Here is a 19,833-nt window from a genome sequence, read left to right on the forward strand (position 1 = left end):
GCATAGGTCCAACTCCTGAAGCTCTTTCCCCATCGAAGTTCCCACTGAAACTGAGAGGCTGTATCACAACACCGGCCAAAACAACAGAGAGTCAGCTCAGGGTTTAGTATCCGTTGCCAGGCACGAGCAACCCCCGTCCCCACTCACTCTGCTCGCAGTGCTTCCCCATGAACCCGGTGCGGCAGGTGCACTGCCCACTGATGTGGTCGCAGTCTGCTCCGTTCTGACACTGGCATATCAGTGCACAGTCCTTCCCGTAAAACCCTAGGGGACATCCTGCAATACAAGGAAGGGGAGGGGAAAGGGAGTGAAACAGCCGCTCTAGAAATAAAATGCAAGTATTCTGGTTAAGTGTGTTACTGAGAAGTCATTTCTTTAGTCCTGCTACTCAACATGGCATTCCATAAACACAATAGATCAAGTTCTACGCTATTTCACGTGGTTTAAAATACACAATAGGCAAAAGCTACATAAAAATGAGGTTGGGAAATTGCTCAGACAGCAGATGTCCAGAAGAAGACAGCAAGAAGGGCTCCTCAAAGAAATGGGCTTAAGAAGATATTTGAAGGAGGAGAAAGAGGGCAGTTTGTGAACCAGGGCAGGGAGCCTGTTCAGTGATGAATGAACCTTTAGACATACTTTCTGCACAGTTGATGTTGAAGCATATAAAAAATAAAAATAATAACATATTGTATCTCAGCTCCTCACAAAGATACCATTTCAGCATGAAGAAGACGTATCACCGCAAAGAGATCGTTATTCACCAGCAGGAAGCAAAATAACCATGATAGCTGACAGCTGAACCAGTATAGTGAATGTCTTCCAGAGCTGCATCCATATGGCCCTATAATATATCTGTTACTTCCTGCCACTATGACATTATTCAGTTGAAAAAGGAGAGTGCTGATTTTATGAAAAAGGTGTATTTAAGGACTAAATGCAAAACACATTTAGCAGTCTTATTTTTATTGACCTCTAAGATAATGTTTGCGCTCAGATTACAGACAGTGGGGATGCCTGGATCAAAGATAAACCAATTGAAGCTGTAATATGATAAAGAAGCCAACTTTATCAGTATCTACATCTAACAAATGTTTATTTCTCAAACCTTGTATGAACTCTTACCCAGCATATAATAAGTGCCATATACCTACACCCAGTCAGTGCGCAGCTTGTATTTTTATTTTAATGAAAAGCTCTTGGGAAAAAAAATCAGTATTAAAGTGTTAATTATATGAAGAAAATCCCAAAACAAATTATAACATTACAGTCTAGTGAAGTTAAGTTTCTCAGTTTCAAATAAAATAGATTTACAGGTGCTGAGCTGGAGCTCCTGTTACAATTGCCCCCAGAAGGTAGCAAGTACAGATATGAGATGTACTGCTTGGTCACTTTGCAGTGACAACAGGGACTGTGCCTCAATGACCACAGCCACAGCTAAGATAGAAGCTATTCTTATTGCTTCAGTCAGCTCTGTGTTATCTTACAATCTTCATTGTTGGGTCCTTGCTGCTAGAGTACTTCCTGGGTTGGTTTCAGAGAGGGAAAGAATTAGCTGGTACCGTCACCCCACCCCATGGGGAATGCCCGCAGAGCGGACACCACCCATGCTTCGGACTGCAGCCATAACGGCACATCTGCAGTGGTCTGCAGTGGTAGCATGTGAACGCCAGAGCCATTCATTCCGTGTGCACACATGCCAGACTCCTCCGCAGGGATGCATGGCTGCAGCCAGCAGTTGCCTTCCTCTGAAGGAAGGCTAAAGAGGAATCCAAATATAGCGGCCAGCACTCTGTCAGTGCTTATGCAAGGGCCTCCCCTGCAATCATGGAGGTAATGCATTGCATCTTCTGGATCAAAAAAAGTTCAGCGGCATGGCAAGAAATCAATGAATAAAGTGTGAAAATACTGAAGGAAAAATCTGTCACTGATTTTTAGACTAAGAATGGGTAACAAAAGTCACTTACTTTGTGTACAATAAAGGCCAGTCCATCCTGGAGTACATTTGCACTCCCCATCATAGGCACTGCAGTAAGCTCCATTATGGCAGTTGCATGTGTGGATGCAGTTTGGTCCCCAGTGGGAAGGTGGGCAAGCTAAAACAACCCAGAGTAATTAATTAATCTCAAATGACAAAGGCCTTTGATACCCATGAATAGAGCTGCAAATATTCATGTATGAGCACTGCTTTGTTTGTCTTCTGTTGTTTGCTGTTTTTCTTTTAAATGCATTTTTTGGGCATCTCCATTCTGAGCTAATAGCCACTTTTTTTTTTTTTTTGAACTAAGGAATCATTTAACTCTAGATAAAAAGTGCTGAAAAATATTAAATATGTGAAAGAAATCAGTGGTGCATACTTGATACTCAGTAACTAAGACATTCATATCAGCTTTCTCATAGAGAAGGCCATGTAAGTTTGCTTTCTTAATTTTTTAATCTGCAAACAGTTCAATTGAGCATAGTCAAGGGGATAAGCCTTTTAAGCCTCAAAAGTGGAGAACAAACAGAGAATGTTGAAAAACATCTTACAGCCTATAGCTTCAGACTAAATACTATGCTTACTTCTTGTTTTTCCACCATTAGATTCTACATAATTGTCTAGATACGGTGCATATAATCAGGACTGTACCTTAATCAAGTTAACTCAGTTGCTTCCATGGGTCCATTAATGAATACAGTATTTGTAAAAAACAAGTAATTAACTATAAAGTGGAGATTTTTTTTTTCAGTCACAATCATGGCAACACGTTATGAGATACAATTTTACTGACTGATTTGAAAATGTCACAGTGAATGAATTTGACACTATGTGCTGCCACTAAAATAGTGAAGTGGTTCCAAAATGCAAATTACTATTCAGAGACAGCAAAAGATCATCACAGAATCAAAGAATGGTTTGGGTTGGAAGGAACTTTAAAGGTCATCTAGTTGCAACCCCCCTGCCATGGGCAGGGACACCTTCCACTAGATAAGGTTGCTCAAAGCCCCGTCCAACCTGGTCTTGAACACTTCCAGGGAGGGGGCAGCCACAACTTCCCTGGGCAAGCAGTTCCAGTGTCTCATCACCCTCAACGTAAAGAATTTATGCCTTATATCTAACCTAAATCTACCCTCTTCCAGTTTAAAACTGTTACCTCTTATCCTATCACTTCCCTCCCTGATGAAGAGTCCCTCCCCACCTTTCCTGTATGCCCCCTTTAAGTACTGGAAGGCCACTAAAAGGTGTCTCTGGACCCTTTTCTTCTCCAGGATGAACAACCCCCAGCGCTCTCAGTCTGTCCTCATAAGGGAGGTGCTCCAGCCCCCTCCTGATCATCTTTGTGGCCTCCTCTGGACACTCTCAAGTAGGTCCATGTCCTTCTTATGTTGGGGGCCCCAGAGCTGGGCACACCACTCCAGGTGGTGTCTCATGAGACCGGAGTACAGGGGGAGAATCACCTCCCTCAACCTGCTGGCCCCACTTCTCTTGATGCAGCCCAGGACGCTGTTGGCTTTCTGGACTGTGAGCGCACATTGCTGGCTCAGGGTCAGTTTTCCATCCACTAACACCCCCAAGTCCTCCTCCGCAGGGCTGCTCTCAATCAACTCACCGCCCAGCCTGTATTTGTGCTTGGGATTGCCCCGACCCACGTGCAGGACCTTGCACTTGGACTTGCTGAACTTCATGAGTTTTGCATGGGCCCACCTCTCAATCCTGTCAAGGTCGCTCTGAATGGCAGCCCTTCTCTCCAGAGTGTTGACTGTACCACACAGCTGGGTGTTGTTGGCAAGCCTGCTGAGGGTGCCCTCAGTCCCACTGTCCATGTTACCAACAAAGATGTTAAATATCGCTGGCCTCAACACTGACCCCTGAGGAACACCACCCGTCTCTGCTCTCCACTCAGACGTTAAGCCATTGACCACAACTCCTTGAATGCAATCATACAGCCAATTCCTTATCCACCAAGTGGTCCATCCATCAAATCCATTTTCTTCATCTCAGAATATCAATAACTACAGAGTGTACTCTAAGAATAGCCTCTTTCTGTTGATTAGGATTCCTATCTTGAGGTTTTTATTTGTTTCTTTAGTAAAGGGATGCATAATTTAAAAATAGTTTTGTGGAAGTACAACATGAGTATTTCATAGGAGAGAATACACAGGCCAGACATGGCAGCCTTAGCTTTATTCCTGTGTAAATTTAAAAAGGCTGGTAACTCCTTATTGTTGTGTACTGATTTGGCTGTCCAAAGACCTGTCTGAGAGCAAGAAATACTCTTGACTCCTTTAAATATTTGCATAATGACTCATGTATATGGGCTGTATTTTTGGAAAGCATTACCTGTGCTCAAATTTTACTTCATTAAGAGATATACTATGTTATATTGAAAAAAAGGTACTTTTTTTTTTTGTTGTTTCCACTTCAGTTGTGCCTTATAATGATTTTTATTATTGCTTTGTGCTTGGAATTAGTGGTCAGCTAAGAAGGAATGTAAATCACATACAGACAAAAAGGTCAGAAGTTTCAAAAAGGTCGCTAGTTCCAAAAGAAATTAATGGAATCATTATTTTCCATGTGAACGAAAGGCCTTTATACAAAGCAAATAAACTTCCTCTGTTACGGTTCATGAGCACAGTCTCAATAGACGCTTCCATTCATATTGCTGGCACCATTTTCTTGTTATTGATTCAGTAAGTCTCTCCTCCTCCTAAATACGCCTATTCTGCTACTCTCCCAACTACCTACTTATTTTACCATAAAAACAGGGACCTTTGTTGCTACTGGCTTCCACAGGAATAGGCCTGAGATTTATTTTGGTATCATATTGAGTTGTGCATGCTAATCACTTCGCAGAACTTAGCCAGCAAAGGTTTTTTTCCAAACTGACCAGATGTTACATTGCACTGGTACAGAGCCAGTTAACCTGGACCAGTCAAACCATAAATGATACAAAGCAATGAGGCATGTTATTAGCAAATGCATCCCCCTGAGAGCCCCAGCACAATGTCTTTTGAATTTTGACATGTCAGAGTCTGGTGCAGCTTCTTTTATTCATAAAAATAGGTTGACTGAAATTTTCGCATGCATGTGTTTCAGACCTTGTGGATTTTGGTACCTTATGGAACTGGATATGATTCTAGTGAGAATTTTGCTTCATTTATTTCTTTCCTGTCATTAGTAATTTGCATAGACCCATCAAGGCATCTGGAGAATGCCTAATTATTTAATAAAATGACTCTACAAAACATAATAAAATTAGGGCCTAGTCCTTCTCCTTTTTTAAGTCAGCAACAAATTCTTCACTGAGTTTAGCGTATCAAGACAATACTCATCGAGTGAGGTAGAATGACAGTAAAAATGTGTATCTGTGAAACATTTATAAAAGGAAGAAAGAGAAAAAACATCAGAAAGTTATAAGCACTTAAAAAGAGTAATATTGAAAAATTTCTTAACAAAATGTTCAAATGTTTAACAAAAATAAGGATGGTCTTGCAGCCAGAGCACTAACTTCTATGTGACAGAACTTTGGCTTTGTTCTGAGCCTTGTCAGTAGCTCTCTGTACAACTGTAGTAAGAAAAAAAGCACCCTGTATTTCAGTGCCTCAACTTCTTATTTGTAAAATAATACCTCTGTTATTCATAAGACTGTCCTGAGGCTACAAGCCCTGGGATGTTCACAACACTACTGTGATAAGACTAAATAATTACAGACAAGCAAACAACAGGTCAAGAACCCTCTCTGCAATGCAAGATTCATCAAGTCACAGGCTTTTTCATGTTGGAAGAGACCTCTAGCATTACCCAGGCCAACACCCTACTCAACGGATCTTCAACGATGATAATTTCACAATCTCTTCCAGGCTGGAGACTTCAGAGCCTCTCTGGACAGTTGCTGTGCTCAACCACTCTCACAGTAAGAATTTTTTAACTTGTTTCTAGTAAGTCACCCTTGTTGCAACATGTGGGCATTGCCTCTTGTCTTTTCACAGTGCACTTCTGAAACAAGTCTGATCAAGCTTGTCTACAACTCTTCTTTGGGCAGCAGAAGACTGAAAATTGATCCCTCCTGTTGTATGCTCCAGTGCCCTTACTAGAAAAATCATAATGCAAATGTGTTTCTGATAGTGCTGATGAAATGCAGAGAAGTTCAGGATCTCTTCATTATATGTCATGAAGTCCTTATTTCTGACTTAGACAGCATATCTTTACCAAAAAGTAGAGAATTTAAATAGCTGAACCCTGATTCTCTGTTTTAAAAATAAAGGAAAAAACCCCTGATACTTACGCTGAGAGCAGTCACTACCAATCCAGCCAGGATAACACTGACAGGATCTATCAATAGGATTACATGTTCCATTATTGGTGCAGGTGCAGATTCCAATGCAGTTCTTGCCAAATCTGCCACTGGGACATACTGAGAACAAGTTGTCAGAGTTAGAACTCCTTAGTAATCAGAACAAGATTGTATTTTCTTTATTTCAAGAGAAAGCAACTGATATTTGGATCAAGAAACATATTGCTTAATATGTTAAAGTAAGGCATTAACAATTCTGGTAAGACTATTATACATATTCATTATACATATAATACAAGTAAGAATACAGTGGGTTTCATACTTAAGGATCAAATGTTCAAACAGCCTAAACCTGCTTAAGAGTCCTAATATATAAACTGCACATACTACAACTGAAACTAGTTCTGGTTTTATAGTTTACAAGTGATTAAGTGAATTATAGTGCTTGGTCTCTGCATCTCATGCAGTCTTTATTACAACTTGTACCTTCATTACAGAGGGCTCCTGTAAATCCAGGCAAGCAGTCACATAAACCAGTAATATGGTGGCAGGGACCACTGCTGTGTACACACTGGGGACATGTCTGGCTGCAGCGGTGTCCATAAAACCCAGGGGAACAAACTGGAATCAGAAAGAACAAACTGTTGTTGCATCCTGCACTTTCTATATAGCCATGAACTACTCTTCAGTGCGCTTGTTCCTGACTCTGAATTAGCTCACATTTCTAAATACACAGGAGTTGCAGTGGTGGCTGTTATTCATGCAGTTCAATGCTTTACACTCAAGAAAGGAGATCTGCTCATCTTCATCAAGGGTTTACTATATTCTAGTTAGTAATGACTTAATTGACATTCTATTGCTTGTCAGGCCACACTGTATTTGGGTTATGCTTGAAATGCATATATAGTTTATATGTTATGCATATTTGGCTATACATTATATGTCCTCTGTAACATTAACATTTTTTAAAGCATATTTGAAGAAAAGTAATTTGAAAAATAGAGTGTACAGTTTTATCTGTAGAGGAGTAGGGCTGTCTTAGACCTCAACTTCTTATGTGTTTCCTAACTTGGAACACAAATAGCCATTATTTCACTGAGAGAAACATACCAATGGTTTCCAGTCATTCTTTTATTTAGGTACTCACTGTACTGATTACATGATACAGACAGCTACACATCACCTAACTTTTAGAGAAGCAGAGACCAGAAATACAGAGTCATCCACTTAATTCTTATGTTAAAGACACTAGTTACTTAAAAGAAAAGAAAAAAAGGTGGGGAAAAGCAAAGGCTGTTGCATAAAATAACATTCTTTGTTGCTCTAATCCCTTTTGGAGTTTATTTCCTGATAAATTAGAATATTAGGTAATGCATTAAGAGAAATACCTGTTCCATAGCAGCAATTAGCACTGACAAAAACTAACTTGGAACCTTTTCAATATTTTAAATTAATTCAAGATTCAGTCTTTCAATTATACACTTGATACAAGTTATGTGGCCAGATCTCTCTACAGAGATTAACTTTCCAAGTGAAACAGTGCCAAAAGGTCTTCCTGTTTACTGAAAAGGCACTTTCTGTCTGGGATCCAAATTATTCGTATGACATTTGTCTTCCCAGCCTCCACATTGTGCATCAGAGAGGGGCTACAAGAGCCACCGGACTGGAAGCCTCTTGTCCAGGTTATAGGCACAGTTCCAAAACACAGGGAACATTTTTACATGTAGTGTTACACTTAGTCTGCCTTTGGATTAACTGATTAACTGTGAGGCCTTTGAAGGTTAGATACTGAGAATAATTACTGCACTTAGTTAGAAATGTTTAAGGAATACTAATGCCACACTAATGTGGGATTTTGTAGTGCCACAGGCAATTGCATTCTTCAGTTCGAAATCTTGCCATTCCTGGACTGTTAGGACTTCATCCTCCTCTGGTTCTCCTTCCACCATCTAGTAATCATTGCATGTCATTTCCTGCCTTTTAAGCCTCTTCTGGAGGACCTAGTAGCATCTGTGTGTGACCTGACTCCACCTCCTTCTTGATCCTATTTCTGGGTGACCTCCTCTGAAAACAAGGTTACCCTCCAAGTGCAGAGGACTCGTATTTCTCTTCTCTGAACATCTTACCCTCACAGCTTCAACAACTCAAGCTGCAGACAGTTAGACTGCTGGCAAACTGTGACAAATCTTCTTGGGAGGGTAGATATTTTGCACGCCATCTTATTTTTGCCTCCATGTTTCTGGTATGATTTGCTTCAATTCATCTGTATCTCTCTTCTTGTGACACTTAAATTTTACAGAGTCAGATTTTTCAAATGCAACTATGGGTACCTATGATAACCTGTACTTACTGTAAGGCCTGGTCCCACTGTCCATTCTTTGCTGCTTCAAAATAAGTGTTAAAAAAAAGCAATAATTAGGCCGATGATTCCTACCAGACTAAGGGGGAAGCTAAGCTTTCTAGCTTGTGGAACTCATGCATGTTTTATTTACTTACCAAAATATGTATTACAGAATTAATGTTCATCAATCACATTTGGAAATGCTTGCCTTCAGAATGGAATCCCCTACTAAATTTGGAAAGTCATGTGCATAATGACATCATGGCACAGATAATGAATAAAAGTAAAGTTAAACTGTAACAACAGCAGCACTACTAGCTGGAAACATTCTTAATTTCAGGTAACACTTCTGTATATTCATATGTTTGACAAAACATCAAATCAAGGAGTGTTTCATAGTACTTTCTACTACAATTAACAAAGCATTATGGTATTACGTCATATGTATTCCAAGTAAGGGAGGGAGAAATAGAGATTTAAAGCATTTATTTTGTCCTTACTTCTCTGACAAGTGGTGCCTCTGTATCCTGGTGCACACTCACAGATTCCATCATCAGGAGAGCAAGATGCTCCATTTTTGCAGTAACAAGACAAGGAGCAATTTGGACCCCACTGTCCCTCAGCACATACACTGTCACAGTGAATGCCTGCAACCACAAATAAAGAAAATTGTCAGCCTTTGTAAAGAACTCTTATGCATTGTTAGTTTAAACCTTTGGTCCTCAAAGGACTTATTTTTAAAACACAGCTTACAAGAGCTTTTTATGAAAATATCCCTAACATCAGGAAAACAGAACAAGGTAAACTTGTATCTCTGCTCCTGCCTTCTCCTGGAAGACTGAATTTCTTTTGTATTCCAGTTTTGATGAGACATACATAAGGGTTGATCCTGAGTTCTGTAACAGGAAAGCACTTCTGAAGATTTACATGGAACATAAGAGCTCAATGGGATGCTACCTTCAGGCTTCCTGCTTGCCAATACATTAAGATCTACAAAGATGAATGCGAACCTCTCAATACTATAAAAACTTCCATAACTTTCCAAGACCTTTATACACATAAAAATATAGAAAGGTCTTTTATTCCTTTCACTTTCACCACTGGTATCAACGAAGAAAATCAAAAGTAAAAATCAATTCAAATGCAGCAAAATAATGGCTTTTGCTTCCTCCATAATGGCTGTTTCAAAATAAGCAAACGCTTATTTTCAAATTTTTTGTTAGGGAAATGCATGACAAAAGGTATTGCAGAAACTTTTCCTTCTGAATGTAAAAATTCTTGAGGTCTGACATAATTTTGTGTAATAATGGAGTGCAGGACACAGAATGACTTCTAATTAGTGGTGAGCTGATTACTGCTCAGCCTCATACCAAATGGAAAAATGTAGCACACACAAAGGGTTTCCAAACACACCATGTGAGCATTCCAAAATGCTTAGCTGCAACAGTGTTAAGGATGCTGGTCAGTCAGTGCTTTGTCTAATCATTTTTGGCATAAAATTGATTACAGAATGGCCACAATCAGAACCCTATACATAAATCATAATACAAACCACTAATTTTAATCATCCAATCATAGGATGCTTTTTTTTCTTTGCAATGAAGCAACATTAAATATAACTTTCCTATTTGTTTTTTACACTATCTGCTTTTAAAAAGCATGCTGCATGTTAAATGCCAGCAGGCACCACTGTGGAACTCAGACCATATTGTGTCTACAGTACTTTGAATTAACAATTAACTATTATTGTAGTGCCTCTACTGAATGAAGCCCTTCGCTAAGGGAAAAGTGGACTGAATCCAACCACAAGCATGTCTTGCTTTATAAGTATTTCCAGAAAAATATGCCACAGGTTCACTGGCTGCCAGAGTCCTAAAAAAGCAAAACAGTTTCACATGTGACAAGAAAAAAGTCTTTTAATATTGAAGAGCAAAACCTACTGTTCATAACAAAACTGAAAAATAATTACACTATTTTCTGATAGACCAGACTCAGAGGTGATTCCTCAACCCCCACAGCATCTGCCTACTAAAGCTGTCTATACCCAAAGACTAACTCTAATTAGAGGAAAGGTGAAACTCCAGACTCTCAAATTGTTTGTTTCTCTGCAAGACAGTCAACAGATTGCACTAACTAATGCCAGCAAAGAGAAAACGCCTTTCAGATTCCAGCTGCTAACCAGCAGCAGACAATACATGGCCCACCTAAAAGCCTGAACTGTACAATGATCACTGGTCAATGCTGGCCTAAAACTAATTTATTGTCAAAAACTGAAAGTCTTCTTATATCATTACTTTTTCATTTTTGCCTGCATAGGCAATGTCATTCTCCTGTCTTCATCTACATTTGAGAGACAGTGTAGGCTTGCTTCTCAGTAGCCTGGGTCAACTTTTTCATTAACTTCCTATTTGTGGATAAACAGATAAAAGAGAATGTTTTGATTTTGAGACATGTTGATGCACATGAGCAGGATGAGATCACAGCATTCTTTTTAGAAACAAGAGAACTTATTTCGGATGTATAAAATTGCTCTGCTTGAGGTTCCCAAATTTGAGAACTTGGGTTTATACATCTGTGAAAGCACGAACAGACACATACATAGCATTTCAGAACTAAGCCTGGCATTCTGTTCACGTGAGTGCTATCTGTCATATCACACATAGCTTCACTCAGTGAACCCTGCTACAGAAAAGACATTTTTCACAGCCTTAATGGGTTTCAGTGGTGTTCGGTATACAATGGTCACTATTAACAAGTCAGTGGTTGCCAAGAGTTACCATAGTGCATTATCTGAGATTATGTAGACCACTGACATACAATAACACCAGGATCAATTATATCGTCTTGATCTGTGCACAGAGGATGCTTTATGACAGCACGGTGTCAAAGGGTGATACTGGGCACACTGGGCTAGAAAAGACAATGGACCCTGTGCTGCATATAGCCATGATAGTTAAAAGAGACAACAACTACCATTAAAAATGAACAAGTTCCTCCAGTACACATCAGAGAAAATTATCCATTAGGGAAACTGAAAAAATTACCTTTTCTTTCCCAGTAGTCAGGTGAAAAATGATATCCTTCTACTTAGCAAAGAAACAGTGTATCCTAAATATCACTGAGTAATAATTATGACAATATAACATACTCACAGTGCTGAATATTATTTCTGTTTCACTATAAAAGGAATTCTATTATATTTACTATTGAACATAAGCAAAATCAATTTCACTCATGTGAGTGTCAAGAATGAATGTAGCAAAGCAGAAATACTAATTCATTCAGTGATTTATTATATCTACTTTTAAATCTCACTCCCTGTTATTTAGAGAAGTTCACAAGGCACTTAAAAATGAGAAACTGAGTTTCAGATCTTACAGCTGTAAAAATCAAATATGTGTGTTTTTGAGAAAGAATGGGTTAGAAATATTAAAAGGATTAAAAAATAAAAAAAAATAATTTTCCAGACTCTGATGCTTTATATGAAATTTCAGTTAAGAAAGCTATGCTTTTATAGAAAAGCTAGAAATTAGTGAGGAGAAGAAACATTTTTACTAGAATTTACAAAGCAAAATTAGACACAGCTTTTACAACAGTATCAACCATGCACAGGCTTGTAATTGACACAATTTCAAGGGTGTATTAATTCTTTATGCAATAAAATTGTTTTTGATAAGTTTTCATGTTGATTTTGATACTGATAAGGATATCTTCAAGGAAATGTTTTTGCCAGAGCTATGGACAAAGGCCTCTTTGATGGCCTTCGCAAGTTGCTAGGCAATAGCTGAATGGTCATGATAAACTTCAGCTAAGCTGCTCTGAAGAAATGCTCATGCATTTAATGCCCAGTGCTTTATGCTGGGGGCCTCCCATCTAAATCAGCATTCCCCCAGCATTCGTAACTGCATGAATGAAGTAAGTAATTCTTTAGGCATACCGGTATTTCTGCCCATGCTAGCAGGGTGTTTACATACTCCCTATGCTACATTTTTAAGTTGAGACTCAATGATCCATCCAAGTCAGATCAATAGAGAGCTAATTTGTTTTAGCATTTAGGGGAAAAAAGTCTACCAATTATTCCTTATGATCTTCCCAGGAAAATTTATTATTGGACTAAGTGCTATTTTCCAGTTTATTATGTTTCCCTTAGTCTTATAAAAAGTCATCCAAATTTTAAAAAGATTTTTTTTTTTTCATAATCTCTATCTGCTATACAATTTATCCTCACAACTTTCCCGTATAGTCTCTCAGAATTAAAACCTGTTTGTATATTGGTGTACTTCCCATATATCAGAGCAAAATTAGGTAACAACAGCCTAAACAATTAAAGGATCAAGACCTCAAAACTTGGGGAAATCTTAGTGTCATTAAAGTTAATGATACATTTCCATTATGGTCCAAGGTATCACCCTTCATATTTGAGAGAAACAAACACTAGATCACTTCTGTTCAAGGCAGCTGAGACTGCTGATGGTGAGAATTGCTTCCCTGCTTCTCTGTCAAACGATGGATGAGCAGCCCAAAGAAAGGGGAGAAAGTGTACAGAGAAGTAGTGAAAATCTTCATAGGCACTATCTAGAAGTACTCTCATTGTCTTTAAGGGAAAAGAAGCACCTTGCTCCCTAGCTGAAGACAGTCATAAGACTAAATAACAGTGTCTCAAATTAAGGAGCTAATAAAAGGATCAAAGATTTTCCTCTAGAAGTTCATACTGCTGCTTCTTCACTGTGGCAGCAGGAGAGTCTGTGTCTGCCAGTTTTGGTAGGAAGCCAGCTACAAAAGCTTGTGAACAAAAACAAAAAAAGTGTGTCAAAGACAAACATCAGCATCTGCAAATTTTAGTGGAAGAATCAATTTTGAGATATCCCCCCTATCTTTCTGAAGGCCACCCTGTTGCTACATACTGTTATCCACTCCAGTGGTGATCTTCTTTTCATCTACCACATTTTAGGTGGCCACAAGAAAATAGTACTTCTCCTTTTCCAACCTTCTTGATAAGTAGAAAATAAATGTACTTTACTGATTTAAAATTATTATTCTTCTAAAAGAGTAGTATTTCTTCCACATAAAGATCCACCACAATGAATAGGCAATAAGGATACAGACACAGTGAAATCCAGACGTAGCACAGGCCAAACCTCTTACTGAAGAATTCATCTCCCTAAGTTTGGATAGCAATTATGCTGTTCAACATGACACAACACCCATACATGATTTCATTTTGCAGCAAACTGAATATTTGTCACAATGGGACCTCATGCTTCAGGAGCCCAGGGGAAATCAGCCAAGGTGGAGAGAAACCCATGCTCTTGCAAGAGCTTCTCAGTTTGGGTGCATCGGGGTGCCAACACCATGCATGTCGTTCCAGCAGTGGTTCGTTTCTCATTCTTACGGTGAGGGAGATCCGTGACAGTATGCTTTTATGTCTTTTTCCTTCTATGTAGGAGGGCAAAAAATGTGTACACATTAAAAGCTAAGGAGAGAGGGAGAGTTCTAGTTTGTGCTTCCCAGGGGACCTGGTTATTTGCATCAGTGGGGCAGGTGTCAGATGACAGTCCTCCCTGTTATAATCCAGCAACAAATGTGCCTCTTAGAAATAATATCAGGAGCACATGGAAAGATACAGCACTTCCTCACAGAAACAACACATCTGGTGATCGGCAGTCTGACTAGCATCAGCAGGTGTCCAGCATAGCAAAAAGTCACCAACCCCCTATTTGCAGTAGCATATAGATGAATACTATGCATGCTGGTAAAATGTAGGCTGATATTACTGCATCTGTCTTTTCCATAAACCAATGCTATTGTTTTGGTACGGATAGCAGACTAGTGGTATTACATAATCCCTGGCACTGCATAACCTTTAAATTGATTTTTAAAATAACAAATGTACCAGTATGACATGACATTTCTTCACAAACAGAAAGGTCCAGCAGAACTGCACACAAGAAAGCACAACCGTACTGTGTTATCAGTACCATCTGTAATACAGTAAAAACAAACTGTCTGGAGAAAAACCTTTGCCCTTTTTACAATGCTTTAACATGAAATCTCAGTGTGCAAGAATATGAATTCTCTAATCTTTCAGGCAAGTTGGAAAAATTGTATTTTGACAGCTGCTTGCAGAACAGATAAGATTAAGGGATGAAATTAAGTTACCGTGGTGCTTGCTGCATTGTGGTCATTGAGAGAAACAGAAGAAGTGGCTCTTTAATGGAAACTAACATAAAGTTTTGGTATAAATTATTAGGAGAATTAATTATCATTGCCTAACGGGTGAATACATTTTCTGTGTCTTCTGCTTTCTACTTTAATGGTTCTTACTCTTCCACTGTCTAGCTATTGCATTCCCTTCAAATGAAGAAAAGTTATTTATAAGATAGAGTGAAAATGTCAAGGGACGAGAGCGTTTGGGGCAAACATCATCCTCTGTGTGGGCGGATGTTTCTCATTTCTGCCATCCTGTCATGTGGCTCCTGGAACGTGATGGAATGGTCAGAGTGCCAGGAAAAAAAAATCACCCTTAACTCTTGCTTTTCTAAGAATAATTAAACTGCTGTATAGGGAGCACTTGCTGTAAACTACAGAGAAGGTAGGGTTTATAACAGGAGTCCTATAAATGAAGTCACTTTTGTTTAGGATGAAAAATCTAACTATCCTCCTAGGCAACAGAACCTAAATCAAAAGCAAAAATCCCGAATTAAAACAGAACCTAATTAAAACCAATTTTAATTATTTATTGAGTTTCTTGAGTGTTCATGACAATGCAATAGTCAGTGACTGAACCTATACTAGTTCATAATTAGGACCTAAGAAGTGAAAGATAATACACTGGACATGTTCAAAAATAAAGAAAACAACTTCTTAAAAAAAACCAAACCAAACAAATAGCATCTTATTGTTGACCCAATGCTCAGCTGCATCTGTATCTTGGGACTAAAGTAAAAAACAAAACAAACAAATAGCATCTTATTGTTGACCCAATGCTCAGCTGCATCTGTATCTTGGGACTAAAGTAAAGGGTAGGATGTTGGCTAGGCTTCCCTTTGGTACATGACAACAGCACTTCTGCCCACTTCAGCAGCTCAGAGCTGCCTCACTACCCGAGGGAGCATGAACCGTACCACGCCAGTGACCCCCCCTCCCCAAGCTGCGTGTTTTCTTTTCCCCAGCGTTACGGTACAACTGTGTCATCCAGCAAGGGAAAAATCTTCTGCACTTCTTTTATTTCTGCAAAGTTATATAAACTATTCCCTCTGATGAAATTCCCTCAGGAAAGCATAGATAACTGCTCTGTTCACAGGGCTGAGAAAAATACTACATTTAAAATATCTTTTTGGAAACTTCATATAATTTTGGTGGTATCAAAATGTGTGGGGAAGTTCACCTTGGATTCATCAATTTATTCTTGTTGAAAAAGATAAAAGACTCACAAGTTCACATTTTTAAGCTTCTTCAAATGCATTTATTTTTTTAACACTACCCTCCCAATGGTTTTTAAGCAACTAAATCCTTCATTTGGGTTAGATAAACATTAGACCGATCCAAAATTAGTTTCTTCCTCTATTTTTTTTTTTTTTGGTAGGTAGTATTAACCACTAAAAGCTTATAAGTCTGATGGTTACTTTAACAAAACTAACAGAAAAAATCTAAGCTATTCTAACACAATTTGTTGCATTTTAACACCTTCCTATATTTCCACAAATCCTCCATCTGGTTCTCCACCTATTATGCACACAAATACGTATAAAACTTCCCTTCTTAATCCTTCAGTCTAATGATATCTCTGCAATGTAACGTTACAGTACAGCTATTTGAGAACCTGTTTCTAAAGTATTCTCTCTTTTTTTCATCATTCTAAATATAAGTATCTACACAAAGACCAGATTCCTCATGGCTATTGCTCTGACATGTGACGTGTGGGAGGAGGATTTTTCCAGACACTGAGTATAAAACAAACTATGCCATTTATGTCATATTGTGTGTCTAGACATCACCAACATGTTGAAACTAGTCTGTTACACACGCTGTTGTGATGACATCATTCAGGGATGGATGCTCAGTTTTATCTGTAATCACACATGAAGCCTCCTTCTAGTGAAATCTTTTTCCTTTCTACATATGAAGACAAAACAAGATTTCACTAAAGTCAAAAATACTGCCTCCTCTTCAACAGCTGAGTTCAAGCACAGCCAAGGTTTTTACTATGCTTGAAACCTTTGCCACACGCCAGGTTAGTTATATCACATTGACTAGGTAACTTTTATAACCTGTTATAAAAAGTTTCTAGATTTTTAGTATGGCTTTTCAAAACTACCTATTTTAATCTGGCTTTGTTCGTTAACATACTTTTGGTCCCTGATGACTTGTCTGTTTTAGAAAACTCACAAGATGTATTTTGAGCAGTACATCTGGAACTTGTGAACAGCTCTGCCTGCCTACACCATGGTTGCTCAAGATCGGCAACTGTTCACATGTTTGTAATGTGGGTATTCTTTGTTTAATACATTTATTAATTTAAGAAATCATATTTTGAGCAGATACAAATGCAAGTTTGATAAAGTGTCTCCAAAGACACACACACGCATGGGCGCACACACACACACACAATTACCTGAAACTACCTGAAAGTCAGAACACTCAAAGGCCATTAACATCATAAGAAAATAAACACAAAAACAAAGTAGTGTCTCACAAAATAGTAATAGACGGCATAATGCTAACAGTAATTTTTCACAATTCACTCAAATAATTTTATTATTTTTGCACTGTTGTGGTACTCATTTCCCAGAGGTATGTGATTGGCTGATAGTAAGTCACACTGCAGCTTGTGGGAAAAGAATAAAACCAGCAAACGTCTGGCTCAGTGAGGTGAGTGCTGGCTCTGGAAGGCTCTCTCTTTCACACTGAAAAGGGTGACAACGGGGAGACCCAGCAGTGAGACAGGCCTTCTCAAACAACTTGGCAGAAGCTTAATACACAGACAAATTGCACAAAAATTAAATGGGTTTGGTCTTCCAAAACAAAGCATGAGCCCTTCCTGCCCACATCTGTAACCCCTACAGATTTCCACATCATGTCACGTTCATCTGAACAGAGAGTAGAAAAAAACACCAGGTAAGCTGTAATCAACTACAGCTAACCAACCTGAGCTGCAGACAGAGATTATTAAGTACTTTGAACAAAATTTCTGTGACCCTTCTACAGAGCTAGGGAAAAAAGCATATAAAAATCAAAGTTCAGAAAAAAACTTTGGTAAAGACTGTATTTGAGAAAGTCATAAGCTCTATACAAACTTCTGTGAGCACAATGATTTGCTAAACTTGTCAAATAAATGACTTGCTGAAGATTGTCTGCTCACCTACTATGTCTGAAAGCACCAGAAAAAAAAGAAAACAATTATATCATGAACCTGCTAGTCATTTAGGAAAAATACTAACTTGTGAGTGGATAATAAATAATACATCGTTATATCTGAAATCACAAAAAGACCCCTCCTTTCTTTTCACAGCTGAAATGTTTTGTTCATATAAGGTGTGTTTTTTGTGTTGACATCTCATTGTTAAATGGAAGGAGTCCATACAGATGGGTGACATGAAATCTGACCCTTGCAACACTACAGAATCACAGGGAGACACAAAGTCCAGAACACTCCACGAGGGGCAAACTTACAGTGTCAATTAATCCTTACTGAAGATACAAGAGTTCTTCCCCACACTTAGAGCTTAGAAATCTATGTGAGAACTAAAACTACTTCCTAGAGATAAAGAGAACATTTCATGAGAGCCTGCCCTTCTGCACTGTTTCATCATGTTTTCAAAAAATCTTGCTTTCCACAAACGAGAGGGCAGCAACAGTTGCACTCATACTTTAATGTCAAACACACATTTTGATGAGTAATTAAATATATATAGTTCTTAAAAGCACAACAAAAATGCTGGAGAAACTTTGTGAAAAAAAGTGCAACTATTTTCATACAGAATAAGATATGTTCAGAGAAACTTACTTTTTTCAAAAGTTTAAGAAACTGTAATGGCAGCACAGCTTCTGCACAACTTGTCCTTTTTTTGGCTGCCTGAGCAAAGCTTCCTGAATTTCTGGATGTGATGCTTTACTTACCAAAGCTGCCAGCACAACCGTGAATATTTTCAGTAATTCACCACTTTCATATGGAAACATACTGTGGAGACACCCTAGTTTTAAAATTTCCCCTTCTATTCCCAGTTTTCTGCGGATCCCATGCTCAGCAAAGTTTCCACACCTATGAATAACAGAAGGGGCACAGCAGCCACAGAACTGGCGCTTTTCTCCTTCCAACCCCACGTACTCCTCCTCTACCCACAAAACCAGAAGGTAAGACTAAGTCCCACCATAGTGGAAACTCTCATTGTCCTTCATGACGGCCTCTTTTGTACCTGACCATCCTGGCAGACAGCGACAGTAACCAGTTGTGGGATGACAACCATCTGCATGGCTGCAGTCACAGCGTTCAGCACAATCCATACCATAAGTACCGTCCTGTGGCAACAAAAAAAAAAGATTAAGAGATGATGACAACCGGGAGTTAGAGGAGAACTAATTCTGGTCAGTCCTGCTTCAAAAAGCAACCACAGATCTCTCCTGAATCCATAATCGTCTTTCTTAATATAAAATGCTTCTGGCTTTGGGAACATTTTAGCATCCTACATTTTAATTCTTTCATTTCAGAGGGGAAGATAAAGAATTAATTGCATTCTCTGGAAAAATCCCAGACTAATGGACCTGGAGGCAGTGGTTCAGTACACAGTAACCTACATTATCAGAGGCCGCAATGAAAGCTTTTTTGTACTGTCCCTCTAATTTCCCTAACAGCTGAGTTCCTACTGCAGGACCTTGAGGTCCCTTGATGGAGCAATTCAGTCTTCTTTCTGCCTCCGACCTTGAACTCTCTATGTATTGGTCAAAAAGGGTACCACATAAAGCCTCAACTTCTAAAAAAGATTAGTAAAACGTTAGCTCAAAATATATATTCAGTGTGAAGTTAATTGCATAAACCATGCAAACTGTATCACTGTTTTTTGATTTAAAATCCTTCCCTCTGCACTACAGCATATACTGTGTTAAAAAGAGAAGCTCTTTGACTATGAGACAGTATACAAAACTTATTTTTTGGCTATGCAATGTTTTCTGAATCAACAAGAGACATTAAAGTTACAAGTTGAACACTCCTCTTCGTGT

The 19,833-nt window shown here is 38.7% G+C and overlaps 1 protein-coding gene across 1 annotated transcript in view; it reads right to left on the bottom strand.

Moving 5' to 3' along the window:
• The window catches only part of MEGF10 (multiple EGF like domains 10), a 108,545-nt gene that overhangs the window by 14,283 nt on the left and 74,429 nt on the right, over positions 1 to 19,833 (bottom strand). The window contains exons 13-18 of the mRNA XM_033005607.2: positions 19,032 to 19,134; positions 9,117 to 9,263; positions 6,762 to 6,896; positions 6,267 to 6,395; positions 1,968 to 2,096; positions 148 to 276 (exon numbers count right to left, since the gene is read on the bottom strand). Of these exons, the coding sequence (XP_032861498.1) occupies positions 148 to 276; positions 1,968 to 2,096; positions 6,267 to 6,395; positions 6,762 to 6,896; positions 9,117 to 9,263; positions 19,032 to 19,134 (772 nt within the window). The remainder of the gene's footprint in view (positions 1 to 147; positions 277 to 1,967; positions 2,097 to 6,266; positions 6,396 to 6,761; positions 6,897 to 9,116; positions 9,264 to 19,031; positions 19,135 to 19,833) is intronic.

The sequence above is a fragment of the Tyto alba genome, unplaced genomic scaffold (assembly GCF_018691265.1).
Source record: "Tyto alba isolate M040663 unplaced genomic scaffold, T.alba_DEE_v4.0 Super-Scaffold_13, whole genome shotgun sequence".
In the NCBI taxonomy this organism is placed as follows: Eukaryota; Metazoa; Chordata; class Aves; order Strigiformes; family Tytonidae; genus Tyto; species Tyto alba.